Raw genomic sequence first — 18,669 nt, 5'->3', positions numbered from 1 at the left:
GAGGGACCAAGATCTAGGACAGAAGGCAACTGCAGGGAAGGGGGCCAACATTCTCACCTAAAGAAAGCAACTGCAGGGAAGGAGGCCAGCGTTCTTGGGGAACCTTGCTTTTCCTGCTCTGGCCATCTGCAAATCTTGGTGGTAAGAGGAATATATGGAAAGGCTGACAATATGCAAGGAAAGTCATAGCTAAGAGGGAGAGAAGCCAGCAGCACCGTTACAACCTTACAAGGCTAAAGACTAAACTGTGGGCCAGGCACGGTGGCTCATGCCTATAATCCCAGCACTTTGGGAGGCCGAGGCAGGCAGATCACTTGAGGTCAGGAGTTCAAGACCAGCCTGGCCAACATGGTGAAACCCCACCTCTACTAAAAATACAAAATTTAGCCAGGCATGGTGGCAGGCACCTGTAGTCCCAGCTATATGGGAGGCTGAGGCAGGAGAATTGCTTGAACCCAGGAGGTGGAGGCTGCAGTGCGGTGAGATTGCACCACTGTACTCCAGCCCGGGCGACAGAGCAAGACTCTATCTCAAAAACAAAACAAAAAAAAAAAAACACTAAACTGTGATTTGAGGCAGCTGAGGCACTAAGAGCCCAGGAAGAAAGGACAATAATGAAAAAGCCAGCAAATGAGACCAGTATTTCGTGGCATTTCCCTTATAGGCAATTATTTACTCAAAAATACAGGAACAGTATGTATTTGCTTTACTGCAGATATGCAAACAAAAAATTTAAACGATCTTAGTTATTATCTACATGCAGATGCTTCCAATCTTCATCTCCAGTTATGACCACTGATCCTTTTTTGGTTCCTTTAATTCAATTTATATATCTCTAAGTGAGTATCTTGTCAACACTGACAATCAAGACTAAAATGTATTTATTCTATTCCAGATTCTACTCTAAAAGTCACCAGGAAAAATTCAGCTCCACTGGTCCTGGCTCTAAGTCTACCAGCAAAATCTTCCAGAGAAGTGGAAAAGCCATCAGCCAATGTGTTAGACTATTATTTCCATGACCTTACACCTATCAAAAAGGCACTAATTGTTGCTAGGCTTACAGAATTCTAAAAAAGTTGGAAACCATTTTCCATTATAAAAGAAATTCTTCCGAATCACACAAAACACTCTGACACTTCTCCAGTTCCCCTTTGAATGTTCTGCAAATGTGCTGGTGTAAAGGAAAAAATTCAATGTTGCACATGTTTAAAAATATAATGAAGACACAGACATTATCGAATACAATTGATAACAATAACCTTCCCTTTGAACTGTCCCTAAACATCCACACTCACATGTTCTTTAAATACAAACCACTTTTCTCCAGGCTTCCTAACTTAGTAAATCCAGGTACCTTCCCAGGTCATTCAGAGAATTCGGAGCCTCATGTCACATAACCTTTCCCCAGCCCAGGAGCACAAAACCAATCAGCTGTCAAACTCATTTCTACGTCTCAAGGTCTCTCATGTTATTCCCTCCTTTCCACACATATTCAGACCCTCTTCATACTTCTTACACTGACACAGACAACCTCACTTGGAGGCTAACTGGTCTCCTTATCTTTAATCCCAAAATACACCTATCTACAACACAGATCCAAAACCTCGTAACTCCTTTCTCAAAATCCTGTAAGGCCCTGGCAATTGCATTCAGAATAAAACCACCTTTTCATCCTTTCTTCCTTTAAGAGCACATTAGTAAGAGTATAAATCCCAGTTTTACCACTTATTAGGTTTATTTCATTTGTAACCTCTCATTTGTAAAAAAAAAAAAAAAAAGATTCATAGTAGTATCTTCTCAATAAAGCTGTTCTAAGGAAATAATACTAATAAAGCACTGAGAACAACGCCTAGCACATAGAAAATGCTCAAAAAAGATTATTGTTATCCAAACTCTATCCTGCCGCACCCTACTTGTACTTTTATCAGTATTTATTCTACAGATTTATTGAGTCCTTAACTAATGATTAGGAGATGAAGATACAAATATCCATTAAAAAATGTTCCGCATTATCTGGCCTTCCTGCCTGTGCCTGTGTGATTCCTCCTTGCCCTGAATGTTCCTTTCTACCTACAGATATCCTACTCATCCCCAAGGTCCAAACCAAGACTGACAGCCTCAGAGATGAGGCTTTGATTTTGCCATGTCCTCCCATTGGATGTTCTCTTCCCATCAGTCAATCAACGATGGTACTCTCTTTTCCTCATTCGTAAGTCATGAGTCTTTCTTAATTTCTAATTTCTTATGCAGACAGTATATCGACTCCACACAATTGTGAGACCCCTAGATGGAAAAGAATGTATCATTTCCATCTCTCTAGCACCTTCAAAAAGTATCACACACATCACGGGGGAGGTCAATGTATGTTAACTGAATCACTTCTGTTTGAAAACATTTATTCTTCAAGTACTAACTTAAAATTAAGTTAACCATGGAAAGAACTAATATTTGACCAAGCTTCTTTAAAAAACGTTAACTTTCTGACAATACCTAGTCCATTTCTTACCTCATCCAATGATCCAAGGAGTTTACTAAGAGGCTTTGGAGTACTAACGCCATCAAGTGGAGTACTGGGCCGAGGCATTGTGTTGGACATCGTCAGAGAAGGAGCTGGCAGTCCAGGAATAAACACCTTTCCCACCTTTAAGCAATAAAAACATGTGGAAAAAAAATATTGTTTTTAATGCAACATATCCTTAAATAAAATGTTAAGGAATGTAAACATATATTTCTTTTGATATTTCTAAGTTTATGCTCACCAAACACAACAAAGAAACAATTCAAATGTCAATAATCTATCCAATTCCACCATCCAGCTGCAAATATTTTGGTATAATTTTGGGTTTTTGTTTTCGTTTTTGTTTTTTTGAGACAAGATCTCACTCTTTCACCCTGGCTGGAGTACAGTGGCATGATCTCAGCTCACTGCAACCTCAACCTACCAGGCTCAAGTGATCCTCCCACCGCAGCCTCCAGAGTAGCTGGAACTACAGGCACATGTCACTACACTTGGTTAACTTTGTATTTTTTAGTAGAGACAGGGTATCACCATGTTATGCGGGCTGGTCTTGAACTTCTGGGCTGAAGCGATCTGCCCACCTAGGTCTCCCACAACTTGGTGTAATTTCTCTTGGTTGGATTCCTTCTCTTCATTACTGAAGACTTTTTTGTGCAGGCAAGGAGGGGAATGTTTAATATAGTCAACACATTCTATAAAAATCTGTACACTATGCACTCTTCTACCTTTTGGTCATAAAGACAGTAAGAACACTAAGCTTTCACAGACTATAGGCAACAATCTTAGAAATCTCAAACCTTGAGAGAAAGAGTACCAATTATCCCCCAGGGGCTTAAAAAATAAGGTCAGGTAATGCTCAAGAAATTAAATCCAACCTAATTCAAATTGCTCTCCCGTACACAATCTGTCTTCAATAATAAACTCTCAATTATTTCTTCCTCAAAAATACTCTATATAAATTAGAATAAATTATTTGATCTTAAAAAAAATGAGTTGGCAGGGCACGATGGCTCATGCCTGTAATGCCAGCACTATGGGAGGCTAAGGTAGGTGGATCGCCTGAGGTCAGGAGTCCAAGACCAGCCTGGCCAACATGGTGAAATCCCATCTCTACTAAAAATACAAAAATTAGCTGGGCATGGTGGCATACACCTGTAGTCCCAGCTACTTGGGAGGCTGAGGCACGAGAACTGCTTGAACCCAGGAGGCGGAGGTTGCAGTGAGACGAGACTGTGCCATTGCACTCCAGCCTGGGCAACAAGAGCGAAACTCCATCTCAAAAAAAAAAGAATGAGTTGACAATTCATGCTAACCACTCCTTATTTTGGCTATCTGTAGGGTACTTAGGAAAAACAGAAATTCACATCTGTACAGGCTGAAAACGTGATAAGACTAAAAAGGAGATGCTCAGAACTAAAATGAGATCTTAACAATATATATATTCATGTTACTACACTACTCAAAAGCTAACAAAATAATAGGAGTTGCACCAATAAAATCCTTCGGCTTCAAAAAAAAAAAAATAACAATGAGAACTAGTTATGCATAATTTTTAAAAAGCTATCTCAAACCCCTAATTTATGAAAAGATGGGATAAGCACATACCATGCTATTTCCCCCATTAATCATCAAAAAGAAAAAAAAAACTGAATAAAATTTATAATGCAACTAACAGAAGATTCTGAAAAAGTAAAGAAAAGAAGACCAACTGGCTAGTAACCTGAGACCCAGGAATGGCCTAATGAGGAATTCCCTAGGTTTTTGATTTTTTTGACTCAAGCTCAGGCTTTCAAAGTGTCTGCAACACAGACATTCCAATGTTCACAGACAAAACAGGCCCTAAGAAACTCTTACTCTTTCCAGCCAAAGTGTTGGGAAAAGAGTGACCAATCAGGACAGAAACTTTTCACTATACCTGCCCTACTCTTTGCAAACACCAAGAAAAAAGTCACGGCCCTCCCTTCCTCCTCACCAGGAGGCACAGTGAAAATTTTGAATGTCCCTCATCTATTTGAGGAAGTCCCCTTCTATTTCTAGTTTGCTGAGAATTTTTTTTATCACAGATATTTGATTTCATCAAACGATTTCTCTGCATCTATTTAGATCCTTGGTCAGCAAACTATGTTCCATGACCAAATCTGGCTTGTATCCTGTTTTTGTACAGTCTGTGAGCTAAGAATAGGTTTTACGTACTTAAATGGTTAAGGAAAAAAAAACAAAAGACAAATATGTAACAGAGACTGCGTGTGGCCCATAGAGGCTAAGATACTTGTCTGAACTCCTACATAAAAAGTTTGCCAGGCTGGGTGCGGTGGCCCATGTCTGTAATATCCCAGCACTTTGGGAGGCTGAGGTGGGAGGATCGTATGAGTCACAAGGTCATGGGTGCAGTGAGCTGTGATCTGACCACTGAACTCCAACGTGAGTGACAGAGCGAGACACTGTATCAAAAAAAAAGAAAAGAAAAGAAATTGCCAAGGATGGAGAGGACATGAACAACATTATCAACCAAATGGAATGAACTGACATTTATAAAATATTCAAGGGTGCCTTCTTGGTGATTTGGCCCTTTAACTAAAGTCTCTCTTTGTTCCTGGTCATTTTTTTTTCCCACTTTATAGTGACTCCAGCTATCTTTTGATTATTGTTTGCATAATATATCTTTTTTCCATCCTTTAACTTACCTATGTCATTGTATTTGAAGAAAGTTTCTTATAACCAACATATATAGTTGGGCTGTATTTTCTAATCCCTTCTGCTAGTCTCTGTTATTTGTGTTAGACCATTGTATTTAACTAGTGGCCTAGTGGGATTGAAATCTGCCATTTAATATTTGTTTTCTGTATATGCCCACTTTCTTTGCTCATCCAGAAGAAGCAACTCTTCAAGTCTGATCATAAGATTCTGGCAATTCTGTTCAAGTCTGGCAATTGTGTTCAGGTTTAATCACAAGATTTTGGCAGTTTAGTCACATCTTAAGGCTCTACTTCTAATTCTAATTATCTTGCTATTTCCACCACATCTGCAGTGACTTCCTCCACTGAAGTTTTGAGCCCCTCAAAGTCATGGGAATCAACTTCTTCCAAATTCCTGTTTATGTTGATATTTCGTCCTCCTCCCATGAATCATGAAGATTCTTAATGGCATCTAGAAAGGTAAGGTAAATCCTTTCCAGAAGGTTTTCTTTTTTTTTTTTTTTTTGAGACGGAGTCTCGCTCTGTCACCCAGGCTGGAGTGCAGTGGCGCGAACTTGGCTCACTGCAAGCCCCGCCTCCCGGGTTCACGCCATTCTCCTACCTCAGCCTCGCGAGTAGCTGGGACTATATATAGGCTCCCACCACTACCCCCGGCTAATTTTTTGTATTTTTAGTAGAGACAGGGTTTCACTGTTAGCCAGGATGGTCTCAATCTCCTGACCTTGTGATCCGCCTGCCTCGGCCTCCCAAAGTGCTGGGATTACAGGCATGAGCCACTGAACCCAGCTCAGAAGGTTTTCAATGGACTTTGCCAGATCCCTTGAAGGAATCACTATCTATGGCTATTCTAGTTAAATAATGTATTTCATAGTAAGACTTGAAAGTCAAAACTACTCCTTCACAGGATGCAGAACAGATGTGTCAGCAGGCATGAAAACAACATTCATTTCCTGTACATCTCCCTCAGAGATCTCAGATGACCAGGTGCACTATCAATGAGCGGTGATATTTTGAAAGGAAACTTTTTTCGGAACAATAGTCTCAACAGTGGGCTTAACATATTCAGTAAACCATGCTATAAACAGGCATGCTGCCAACCAGTCTTTGTTGCTCCATTTATAGAGCCCAGGCAGAGCAGACTTGGCCTAATTCTTAAGGGCCCTAAGATTTTTGGAATGGTACATGAGCACTGGCTTCAACTTAAAGTCACCAGCTGCATCAGCCCCTAACAACAGGGTAAGACTGTCCTTTGAAGCCAGGGACTAACTTCTCTCAGGTTATGAAAGTCCTAGATGGCATCTTCTTCCAAAAGAAAGCTGTTGCATTCACACTGAAAATCTGTTTAGTGTAGTCACTTGCGTCAATTATCTTAGCACCTTCTACATCAGCACATGCTGCTTCACCTTGCACTTTTGTGTTATGGGGAGGGCTTTTTTCCTTAAACCTCAAGAATCAATCTCTGTTAGCTTACAACTTTTCGTCTGCATCTTCTTCACCTTTCTCGGCCATCACAGAATTGAAGAAAGTTAGGGTCTTGCTGCGGATTCAACTTCAGCATAAGGGAACGTTATGGCTTGTTTGATCTTCTGTCCAGACACTAAAACTTTCTTCGTATCGGTGAAAAGGCTGCTTCGCTTTATCAGTTGCCATGTTCACTGAAATAGCACTTTTAATTTCCTTCAAGAGCTTTTCCTTTGCATGAATAAGTTGGCTCTTGCGCACAAGTAGTCTGGCTCTCAACCTATCTCGGCTTTCAACATGCCTTCCTCACTAAGCTTAATCATTTCTAGTTTTTGATTTAAAGTGAGAAACTTGTGATTCCTCCTTTCATTTGAAAACTTAGAGGCCATTACAGGGTTACTAATTAGTCTAATTTCTTTTTTTTTTTTTTTTTTTGAGACAGAGTCTGGCTCTGTCGCCCAGGCTGGAGTGCCGTGGCACGATCTCAGCTCACTGCAACCTCCGCCTCCCGGGTTCAGGTCATTCTCTTGCCTTAGCCTCCCAAGTAGCTGGGACTACAGGCACCTGTCACCACGCCCGGCTAATTTTTTGTATTTTTTAATAGAGACGGTGTTTCACCGTGTTAGCCAGGATGGTCTCGATCTCCTGACCTCGTGATCCACCCACCTCGGCCTCCCAAAGTGCTGGGATTACAGGCGTGAGCCTCCGCGCCCGGCCAATTAGTCTAATTGCAATATTGTTTTGTCTCAGGATATAGGGAGACAGGAGGAGAGGGACAGAGACAGGAAAGGGGTCAAATGATCAGGCAGACCACACAAAACATTTATCAATTAAGTTCCTCATCTTATATGGGTACAGTTCATGGTGCTCCAAAGCAATTCCAATAGTAACATCAAAGACCATTGATCACAGATCATCATAACAGATAAGCTAATAACAAAAAGGTTTGAGACATTACAAGAATTATCAAAATATGAAATAGAGACACAAAATGAGCACATGCTGCTGGAAAACTGGGACCAACAGACTTGTTCAACACAAAGTTGCCACAAACCTTCATTCTGTAAAAACAATATGCAGTATCTGTGAAGTACAATAAAACAAAGCACAAAACGAGGTACAATGGAACACTATTAAATATATACATAACACTGAATGAGTAAACAACACTACGCATCAACAGACAAATCTAAAACAAATATAATGTTGAGCAAAATAAGTACATCAGAGGAGAATACACGGTATCTTTTCTATATAAAAATTCAAAAACAAGGAAAACTAAATAATTCATCTTTTAGTGATACATACATAACTGTAAAAACTAGTAATATAAACAACTGATTTATCACAAAATCAGGATTCTTCTATCTCGAGGGCAGGGGAAGATGGGACGCAATGAGAAAAGAACATAATAAAAATAAGGATACTGGCAATATTCTATTTCTCAACCAGCATACTGGGTATATGAATATTCACTTCATTACTATTCAAATTGTATGTGTGTATTTAAATTTCATAATTTAAATTTGTAAAATGTACATTCTCTGTGTATATTTCACAAATGTTAAAAAAATAGAGCTAACATATACCACATTTAATATAATGAAACTTTACCAGAACTTTAGTACTTACCAAAGGTACCCATGCTTCAATTTCAAAACTAGTTTAACTTAAAAAAAAAAAAAAATCTACCTATACTCATTGAAGGTTTCCTATCTGTGACAGGTTTAGAGTGCCAATGCATTTAAGAGCAGTGAGCCATAACCCTCCAAATAAGGACCCACCTGAATGGGAAGCTTCACTGAGAATTATTAACAAAAATCTTCTGCCAAATTGTGCAGGCAGGAACATAACAAATTTAAAATATCAATCTAAAGTAACATTAAAAATATTCATAGAGGCAGTCTGAAGTCCTACTAAATGCATGGAGTGTTATTTTTTGCTTACCCGAACCACTCCTGTGTATAGCACCAGGTTTCCACTGCCTTCCAAGACCAGCATGGTGTCTATTTTCTAAAAAAAAAAAAAAAGACAAAAAATTTATTTCCCAATCTGAGCAAATTAACAGATTTTTTGACTGAAAAATCTGATGAGGCATAATAATTTTCAACTTTTCAAATGTGCCTACATTACCTCCACTGGTGCTGCATCCTTTGCTGGTATGTTGGTCACTGAACCAAAGATGAGCTGGGTTTTATCATTACTCTCTTGAAACTTTACACAGCTAAATAACAAAATAAAAAAGAAACTTGATACATGCAACAACCTGTATGGGTATTAAAAGTATTATGCTGAACAGAAAAAGACAGTCTCAAAAGTTTATATACTGTATCAGCCCATTTATGTAACATTCACAAACGTCAAATTATCAACATAGAGAATTAGTGGTTGCCAGGATCGGTGGGTAATGGTGTATGTGAATATAAGGAGTTAACGTAAGAGAGATAAAGATGTTTTGTATCTTGATGGTGGTGGTATTTACTCACATCTACACATGTGAAAAAACTGCATAGAACCATATATACACATAAATGAGCACAGTCAAATTGATGCAATTTGAAATAAAGTGTGTAGATCATCTATTTCCTGGTTATGATAATGTATTATATAGTTATATACGACGTTACCTATGAGGGAAAAAGAATGCAAGGTGTACAGGACTTGTTTACTATTTTGTAACTTGCTGTGATCTATCATATTTCAAAATATGAAGGTAAATAAATGGGCAAAAGATCTGAATAGATATTTTACCTAAGAAGATAAATGAATGGCTAATAACTTTAAGAGATGATCAACATCAGAATGCATTAGAGAAAAGCAAATAAAAACCACTCCACAACCACTAGAAAATGGCTACAATCAAAGAGCGTGATGCTATCCAATCCTGTCAAGGATAAAGAGACATTAACCTTCGTATTTTGCTGGTGGGAAAATAATATGATACAGGCTATTTGGAAAACAGTTTGGTGATTTCTTAAAAAGTTAAACATGAATTTACCATTCAACCCAACGACCCAACCCTAGGTATTTACTCAAGAAAAATAAAATCACGTATGTCCACATTTTTGCTCAAGACTTTTGCTCAACTGTTCATACTGTCATAATTCTCAGTAGTCAAGAGGTGGAAATAAACCAAAAGTCCATCAACTGATGAACAGATAAACAAAACATGGTAGATCTATACAACGGACTATTACATAGCAATAGGTATGAAATAATGGTACATGTTACTAAATGGTGGATCCTAAAAACATCACGCTAAGTGAAAGCTAAACACAAAAAGCTACATACACTGTGTGTACATACATTATATATATATAAATGTCCAGAAAAAACTAACCTATAAAGGTCGAAGCCTAGCATAGTTGCCTGACACTGGAAATGCGAACAAGACTGACTGCAAACAAGCACAAGGAAATCTTTGTATGGTGATATAAATCTTGTAAAATTGGGGTTGTGGTAATGGTTGTGTAACACTGTAATTTACTAAAAATCATTTATTTGTACAGTTAAAACATGTTAATTTAATGACATGTAAATTATTTCTAAATAAAACTACTTAGCCACAAAAAACGAAAGAAAAGAAGAAAAAGCAGTGCTGAGTTATTTACACAGAAACAATGGGAAACACATACACTTACCGTAACTGGAGCTGGGACTCCACTAAAAAGCACAGGAACTTTTGTCCACATAGGTCAGATGTAATAAACACTTTTGAGGCTTGTGAATTTTTCTCTCTATAGATACATTAATAAAGTAACTGTCAGCACTGGTCCAAGAATCTACCACAGTAACTACTAAAAGTCTTTGAGGCCGGGCGTGGCGGCTCACGCCTGTAACCCCAGCACTTTGGGAGACCGAGGCAGGGGGATCACGAGGTCAGGAGATCCAGACTGTACTGGCTAACACGGTGAAACCCCGTCTCTACTAAAAATACAAAATAAATTAGCAAGGCATGGTGGCGGGCACCTGTGGTCCCAGCTACTCAGGAGGCTGAGGCAGGAGAATGGTGTGAACCCACGAGGCAGGGCTTACAGTGAGCCGAGATCACGCCACTGCATTCCAGCCTGGGCGACAGAGCAAGACTCCATCTCAAAAAAAAAAGGCTTTGAAAATATTCTGCAAGAAATCTAAAAACTACTTAGGTCAAGCAATAATCTTGAAGACACAAACATTTCTAAGAATTAAACTTCATGATCTTTTCAGTTCTTTGATTATGTTCTAATCATGTTCTAAGATCCTTTCAGTTCTTTGATTATGAGCTCATTAGACAGCTTTGTTGGGGAAATCTACAATAAATTTAACAATTACTGATGAACTTTTAAATTACATACTATGTAAGCTAGCTACCTGTAAAGTAATGCAAACTAAGCTACTACTTGTAAAGTAATGCATGCAAACTTGAATTCCTATCCCTCAAAGGGTCAGATCTTTCATAATGCTATTTCTCCTGTCTACCCCTCTCTCCTTCTCAGATTAGGCCTCATTCACATCTCTTTTTGAAATCATATCTCTAATTCCCAAACCTTTCCTTCTAAAGTGCTACAGAAGGCCAGGTGTGGTGGCTCACACCTGTAATCCCAGCACTTTGGGAGGCCAAGGTGGGTGGATCACCTGAGGTCAGGAGTTCGAGACCAGTCTGACCAACATGGAGAAACCCCGTCTCTCCTAAAAATACAAAATTAGCCAGGTGTGGTGGCACATGCTTGTAATCCCAGCTACTCGGGAGGCTGAGGCAGAAGAATCACTTGAACCTGGGAGGGTTGTGTTGAGCTGAGAAGATCGTGCCATTGCGCTCCAGCCTCGGCAACAAGAGTGAAACTCCGTCTCAAAAAATAAACAAATAAAGTGCTACAGAAGACCCATAAATCTAAAAAATAAGAATCTATAATATATTCAACTTACAAATAAGTTTAAAGAAAAATGATTTTTAATTGTAGGATACTTTTATTTTATATATGAGAAACAATCCAGAGACTACTTCAACGTTGTATCCACATCTTTACTTTCTTCAGACTACCTATCCCCGATTCCACTCTCTCTAAGAGTGTGCATTTGCCTTATATTTCAGATAAAACGAGGCTCTGAGCTGAGCTCAACCTCCCGCCTTACGTATCTGATCAACCTTCACTTCTTTATCCCAAGGCTAATCTCACCACTTGTGCACCTTTCTGGTTACTTGTTCCATCAATCATTTCCTCTCATCTGCATTTTCAGTGCTTTCCCTTGAGTATAGTCCATTTGCCTACTAGTTCACATTAAAAGTCTTAAAATATAAAATGGACTCAACATTAGAGTATATAAAAGACCTTGTCAATTTGACTGGATATAAAACTTGTATTGTGGTTAAGTAAGAAAATATTGGGGGTCGGGGGCACAGTGGCTCACACCTGTAATCCCATTAATTTGGGAGGCGGAGGCAAGCAGATTGCTTGAGCCCAGGAGTTTGAGACCAGCCTGGGCATCACGGCAAAATCCCTTCTCTACAAAAATTACAAAAAGTAGTTTGGCATGGTGGTGTGTGCCTATAGTCCCAGCTACCTGGGAGGCTGAGGTGGGGGAATCACCTGAGCCCAGAAGGCCAAGGCTGCAGTGAGCTGTGATTGAGTCACTGCACTCCAGCCTAAGCGACAGAGTGAGACCTTGTCTCAAAACAAGAGAAAAAGAAAATACTGGGGCAAGATGTCATGAAAACTAATTCTATTATAGTTCAGCAAAAACAAAACTCTCCTTGACCGAGACTCCCTCTAATTTTGTATCTTCAATCCCACTCAAAGGCAAACTCCTTAAAATAGTCTGTATGCCTATGTTCATTTTCTCCGTCCCCATTTACTTTTTCTACCCCACTTTCCCCCGCCATCCTCCCAGCTTAAAATGCTCTGGCCAAGGTCACCAAGGAACCCACTGCCACCCAGGCACCTCCTCTCTGGGCTCAACTCTCAGGGCCACACTTCACCAGTACCTGGCAGTAGTGGCATCTCTTTATTCTTGAAATGCTCTCTCTTTTATGTGTTCTGTATTTCCTGCTCCTTCTCCCATCTGACCTCTTTTGCTTTGTCTCTCTGTGCCAGTTTTGTCTCTTTCCATTCCCCAAATCTTAAGTTTCCAGGACTTCAGTTCCTAGCCCTCTTCGAATTCTACACCACTGGATTTTAACTATTTAAAATCCCTTTGAGAATCTAAGGAATGTTAAAACCCTCTCCTTGGGAAAAGGTCTATATACTACATGTACACACAATTATTGAATACAATAATTCTTCAATTCTAGTCCAATTCTCTTACCTCAATCACCACTTATGAGCTGACAATTCCACATTTATTGTTCTGCTCTTTCTCAAACTTCCAACACACTTATAAAGTGCCTTCTTACCGCTGTCATCAAATAGACCAGAGGCCTAATGGACAATCAGTAATCTCTGAAGCCTCCTTTTTTTTTCCCCCCCAGACTGTCTCACTCTGTCGCCCAAGATGGAGTGCAGTGGTATGATCTTGGCTCACTGCAACCTCCAACTCCTGGGTTCAAATGATTCTTTCACCTCAGACTCCAGAGTAGCTGGGACTACAGATGCACACCATCACACCTAATTTTTGTATTTGTAGTAGACATGTGGTTTCACCACGTTGACCAGGTTGGTCTTGAACTCCTGAGCTCAAGTGATCCATCCGCCTCAGCCTCCCAAAGTGAGTGATTATAGGTGTGGGCCACTGCGCTTAGGAAGCCTCCTCTTCATTAGCCTTTTCCCTCCCTCTGCACAAACCAGAGTAGGAGTACTTACAATTCCCTAAACACACCACGCATTCACCAGAACTTTTGTTCTGATCTCAGCTGCCATCTGTGGCCTTTCCCAACTTACCTGCCTAGAAATACGTATTCATCTTTCAAGGCCCTACCAGCAAAAGTAGTCCCTCCGGTGTCACCATCCTTCAGCCTCTTTTGAGGACAGGGACAGTGAGTTATGTTAACTAGCATATGCATTGATTGGCATATAAATTAACACATAAATTATTAAAGAGAATATAAAAGAAGAAAGGTCACCCAGAACAGAGATCTAAGCTATGTTTCCCAAAAACTCAACTAATATGAACATAAAACTTAGGAAACATGCTAAAATTTCCTCATTGATAGAAATTGTTTCTCCCGGCCGGGTGCGGTGGCTCAAGCCTGTAATCCCAGCACTTTGGGAGGCCGAGACGGGCAGATCACAAGGTCAGGAGATCGAGACCATCCTGGCTAACCCAGTGAAACCCCGTCTCTACTAAAAAATACAAAAAACTAGCCAGGCGAGGTGGTGGGCACCTGTAGTCCCAGCTACTCGGGAGGCTGAGGCAGGAGAATGGCGTAAACCCGGGAGGTGGAGCTTGCAGTGAGCTGAGATCTGGCCACTACACTCCAGCCTGGGCGACAGAGCCAGACTCTGTCTCAAAAAAAAAAAAAAAAAAAAAGAAATTGTTTCTCCCTAGAACAAAAAACACCTGAAATCTGAGAGATTATTACTATAAAGGAAGAAATATCAGATGACAAAATAATATTTTTATGATGACTATTTTTTTTTTTGAGATAGAGTGTCACTCTGTCACCCAGGCTGGAGTGCAGTGGCACGATCTCAGCTCACTGCAACCTCCACCTCCTTGGTTCAAGCAATTCTGTCTCAGCCACCTGAGTAGCTGGGATTACGAGTGTGCACCACTACATCCAGCTAATTTTTGTATTTTTAGTAGAGACAGGGTTTCACAATGTTGGCCAGGCTGGCCTCGAACTCCTAGGCTCAAGTGATCCACCTGCTTCAGCCTCCCAAAGTGCTAGGATTACAGGCATGAGCCACTGCGTCCAGCCTATGATCACTTTAATATCATTAATATCCTCTGTTGAAACTGAGGTGGCCTTAATACATATTTCTATTTATTTTTACATATATTAATAACTGATCATGGCCGGGGCGCAGTGGCTCACGCCTGTAATCCCAGCACTTTGGAAGGCCGAGGCGGGTGGATCACCAGGTCAGGAGATCAAGACCATCCTGGCTAACATGGTGAAACTCCATCTCTACTAAAAATAAAAAAATAAAAAAAAAATTAGCCGGGTATGGTGGCGGCACCTGTAGTCCCAGCTACTCCGGAGGCTTAAGCAGGAGAATGGCTTGAACCTAAGAGGTGGAGCTTGCAGTGAGCCTAGATCGCCCCACTGGACTCCAGCCTGGGCGACAGAGCAAGACTCCGTCTCAAAAAAAAAAAAAAAAAAAAAAAAACAACTGATCATATTAAAAGGAAACTTTAAACAAAATGCCATATATTTCCCAAGACTTATAGCAAGATTTTTCTTTGAATACAATAATATATACAACAAACCTTATATTAGTCATCGTTTCTGTCCACAAATGGTCAATACACAGTTCAGGAACAATTGGCTCAGTTTCTGGTGCAAGAAAGGAGCCATTAGAATTACTGTTTGGAGAATGAGAAATACTGTGTCTCTTTGGAGACTGATTATGGCTTGAAATGTTGAACCTTTGCACCCCTGAAAAAGAGTGCACTCCTAAGGCAGGAGAATGAGCACGACTGCAAAATAAACAGAGGAGAGAGTACATCACAGTTAGCAGGGCAGGCTTATATGATACACACTCCAATGACACTTCCCAAAATTCCACAGACAGAAGAGCATTCATGGCATAATCCAGGTCAGAAATTAAAATTTTTCAAAAAGGAGTAGCTATTTAAATGGTTTATGTCAATGTGCTTTACTATATTCCAAAGATTTAGAATTCTTATTAGAACTCATCTTTTAAAACTAAAACTTAGATCATCTTCTTTTTCAGAAAATGAACTGATTATTCAAAAAGCTCTAAACTATGTCCCTGTATAGTCAGACATATATATATCAACAAAACAATGTCCCTGTAGCACCAGACATAGATAGCCGGTGATTTAAATATATATCTATATAGAGGATAGATACATTTAGGTACCAAATAACAAAGAAAAAGAAAAAAGAAAAACGAACATAAATTAAGGCAAAAGTAAAATAGTGCCACAATATTTTGGGAATTAATATTCATCAAACTGTTGCCCACATAGTGGTAGAAACGAGGCAACTAATCTTAGGACGAGCATAGGCAGCTTCAAAATATGACTCAGGAAAGAATGTGGCAGCTTCAAATACGACTCAGGAAAGACACATTTGAAAGAATGTGGCATGGTAAACTTAGCTATCTTAGTAAAAGTGGCTCAGGGCCGGGTGCGGTGGCTCACGCCTGTAATCTCAGCACTTCGGGAAGCCGAGGCGGGCGGATCACAAACTCAGGAGATCGAGACCATCCTGGCTAACACACTGAAACTCCGTCTCCACTAAAAATACAAAAAACAAATAGGCCAGGCATGGTGGCTGGCGCCTGTAGTCCCAGCTGGAGGCTGAGGCAGGAGAACGGCGTGAAGCCGGGAGGCGGGGCTTGCAGCGAGCCGAGATCGCGCCACTGCACTCCAGCCTGGGTGACAGAGCGAGACTCCACCTCGAAAGAAAAAAAAAAAAAAAGTGGTTCAATTGGGATAATGGCTATTTCCCCTAAAAAATATCTCCCCTAAATATATTTCCCCTAAAAAAAGCTGTCAACAGAAATTCTAAATCCTTCAAAACAAAAGAGAAAGCTTACAAAGAAAAACCAGGAAACCCTTCTACCTTAGAGCTGCCATGTTGGAAATAGAAGGTGAGCGAGAATGTAGACTGGGTGATGAGGTTGAGCGACTTTGACTGTGAATGGAGGAGTAATTCTGGAAAGGTGAAGTCACAGGGGAATCTCCTTTGGAGAGGCTTCTGAGATGTGCTGTGAGGGAGCTGCTAGTGGCCACATTCTGTGGGGTTCCCCCCTGTTCAGAGAACTTTAAAACAACATTCTCTTCCTTAAGTCAAAATAAAGAGAAAAAGGAGAAAAAAGACAATAATTAGAATAAAATAGCAATTTCCTTGTAAGGATGCAAGCTGAAGTCAGTTACTAAAGATACAGTATTTCTTCTTTCCTAAGCAGCTCAATCTGTTTCTCAAATGAGGCCAGGTGCAGTGGCTTACATCTATAATTCCAGCACTTTGGGAGGGTGAGGCAAGAGGATAGCTTGAGCCAAGGAGTTCAAGACCAGCCTGGGCAACATAGCAAGATGCCATTTCTACAAAAAATTAAAAATTAGCTGGGAGTGGTGGTACACACTTGTAGTCCTAGCTACTCAGAAAGCTGAGGCAGGAGGATCACTTGAGCCCAGGAGTTCAAGGCTGCAGTGAACTACAATTGTGCCATTATACTTCAGCCTGGGTGACAGAGTGAGACCCCATCTCTAAAGATGATGATGTGATGATGATGATGATGATAATAAAACAACTATTCACAAGTGATTTTTCAAAAAAAAAAAAAAAAAAGTGAGGGTATGAAGTATTAACTATTCTTTCATATATATATATATATATTTTTTTTTTTTTTTTTTTTTTTTGATATGGAGTCTCGTTCTGTCACCCAGGCTGGAGTGCAGTGGCACGATCTTGGCTCACTGCAACCTCCACCTCCCAGGTTCAAGTGATTCTCCTGCCTCAGCCTCCCGAGTAGATGGGATTACAGGAGCCACCACACCTGGCTAATTTTTTATATTTTTGGTAGAGATGGGGTTTCACCATGTTGGCCAGGCTGGTCTTGAACTCCTGACCTCAAGTGATCAGCTCACCTTGGCCTCCCAAAGTGCTGGCACTACAGGTGTGAGCCAATACACCCGGCCTACCCCTTCCTATTAAGGAGAAGTGACTTGCCTTTCTCCTTACCTCTGATTTGACTCTCCGGAGAGTCCACACAGAATGCACATTTTGAACGGCATCGTAAGTCATTACAATAGAGGGGTCAGTATTGAGGAAAACAATTTTCATTGCATGATCTACAACATATTGCACCCGTGATGAACCAAAAATACCTTAAAAATAAAATAGAAAAATCAGGTATAAAACAGTGGGCTTTACAAGACTGATATTGATGAACAGAGCTCTTAAAATTGTTAACAACCAAGCCAAAGAGAGCACAAAATCTATTAATATCTTAAATAATTAACTCTGAATTTTTAATAAATTTACTTTAGGCATCAACTTCCTTAAAATACATTAAAGATGAGAGCATTACAAGTTTCAGCTTTACATACACGCTGTTAAATGTTAAGACTTGTGCTGACTCTCACCATTAAATGAATCAGCCACAAGTAAAAGGTCGATGACTTCTTCAACAACTTACTTATTTATAAATTGCATTCAACTATTCTGTCAAGTTTGACTTCCTTATTGGTTCTGTTCTTCTGTATGAAAGCTGTACTCTATAATTACTATTCAGACAGTGCTGAACAGTACACTGTTGTTTCTGCTTTACTAGTTACACATGTAAAACAAGGTTTTTCCCAGTGAGTTCAGCTTTTAATCTAAAGTACCATGGACTGGTCTCCATATCCTTATTTAACAGGAAATGTTTCCCACTCAGTTAAAATATTGAAAAATTTAAAAATATGATTTTATAATCATAAGAAATACTTTATAAATAAAAATCATGCCACCATATCAAAATATCTACTATTAATACATCAGAGAATTTTTTGTTTTCTTCATACATATATACACACTTTATACATTTTTACAAAATTATAATCACACTGTGTTAAAGTTTGGTATCCTACTTGACATTACAAATAAGCAACTTCCAGTTAACTAAATGCTATTCAAAAATATGATCAATAATGGCTGCACTCCTCTCTCCAGTCCATGCCTCCAAGATGACAAAGAAAAGAAGGAACAATAATTGTGCCAAAAAGGGGCTCAGCCACGTGCAGTCTATTCATTGCACAAACTATACCCGACGCATGCCCAAGGACAAGGTCATTAAGAAATCCATCATTCGAGGCTGGGCACGGTGGCTCACGCCTGCAATCCCAGCACTTTGGGAGGCCGAGGCAGGCGGATCACGAGGTCAGGAGATCAAGACCATCCTG

The 18,669-nt window shown here is 39.9% G+C and overlaps 1 protein-coding gene across 6 annotated transcripts in view; it reads right to left on the bottom strand.

Annotated features, from left to right (window-relative positions):
* The window catches only part of ANAPC1 (anaphase promoting complex subunit 1), a 117,461-nt gene that overhangs the window by 79,654 nt on the left and 19,138 nt on the right, over positions 1 to 18,669 (bottom strand). For all 6 annotated transcript variants that reach the window (XM_037994280.2, XM_008008372.3, XM_037994281.2 and 3 more), the window contains 7 exons: positions 17,468 to 17,613; positions 16,346 to 16,566; positions 15,022 to 15,231; positions 10,317 to 10,412; positions 8,809 to 8,899; positions 8,623 to 8,688; positions 2,507 to 2,641 (listed from right to left, as the gene is read on the bottom strand). In XM_037994280.2, the coding sequence (XP_037850208.1) occupies positions 2,507 to 2,641; positions 8,623 to 8,688; positions 8,809 to 8,899; positions 10,317 to 10,412; positions 15,022 to 15,231; positions 16,346 to 16,566; positions 17,468 to 17,613 (965 nt within the window). The remainder of the gene's footprint in view (positions 1 to 2,506; positions 2,642 to 8,622; positions 8,689 to 8,808; positions 8,900 to 10,316; positions 10,413 to 15,021; positions 15,232 to 16,345; positions 16,567 to 17,467; positions 17,614 to 18,669) is intronic.

This window comes from Chlorocebus sabaeus, chromosome 14 (genome assembly GCF_047675955.1).
Source record: "Chlorocebus sabaeus isolate Y175 chromosome 14, mChlSab1.0.hap1, whole genome shotgun sequence".
NCBI lineage: Eukaryota > Metazoa > Chordata > Mammalia > Primates > Cercopithecidae > Chlorocebus > Chlorocebus sabaeus.
Note: the sequence above shows the minus strand (reverse complement) of the source record. Positions and strands in the feature narration are given on the sequence as shown.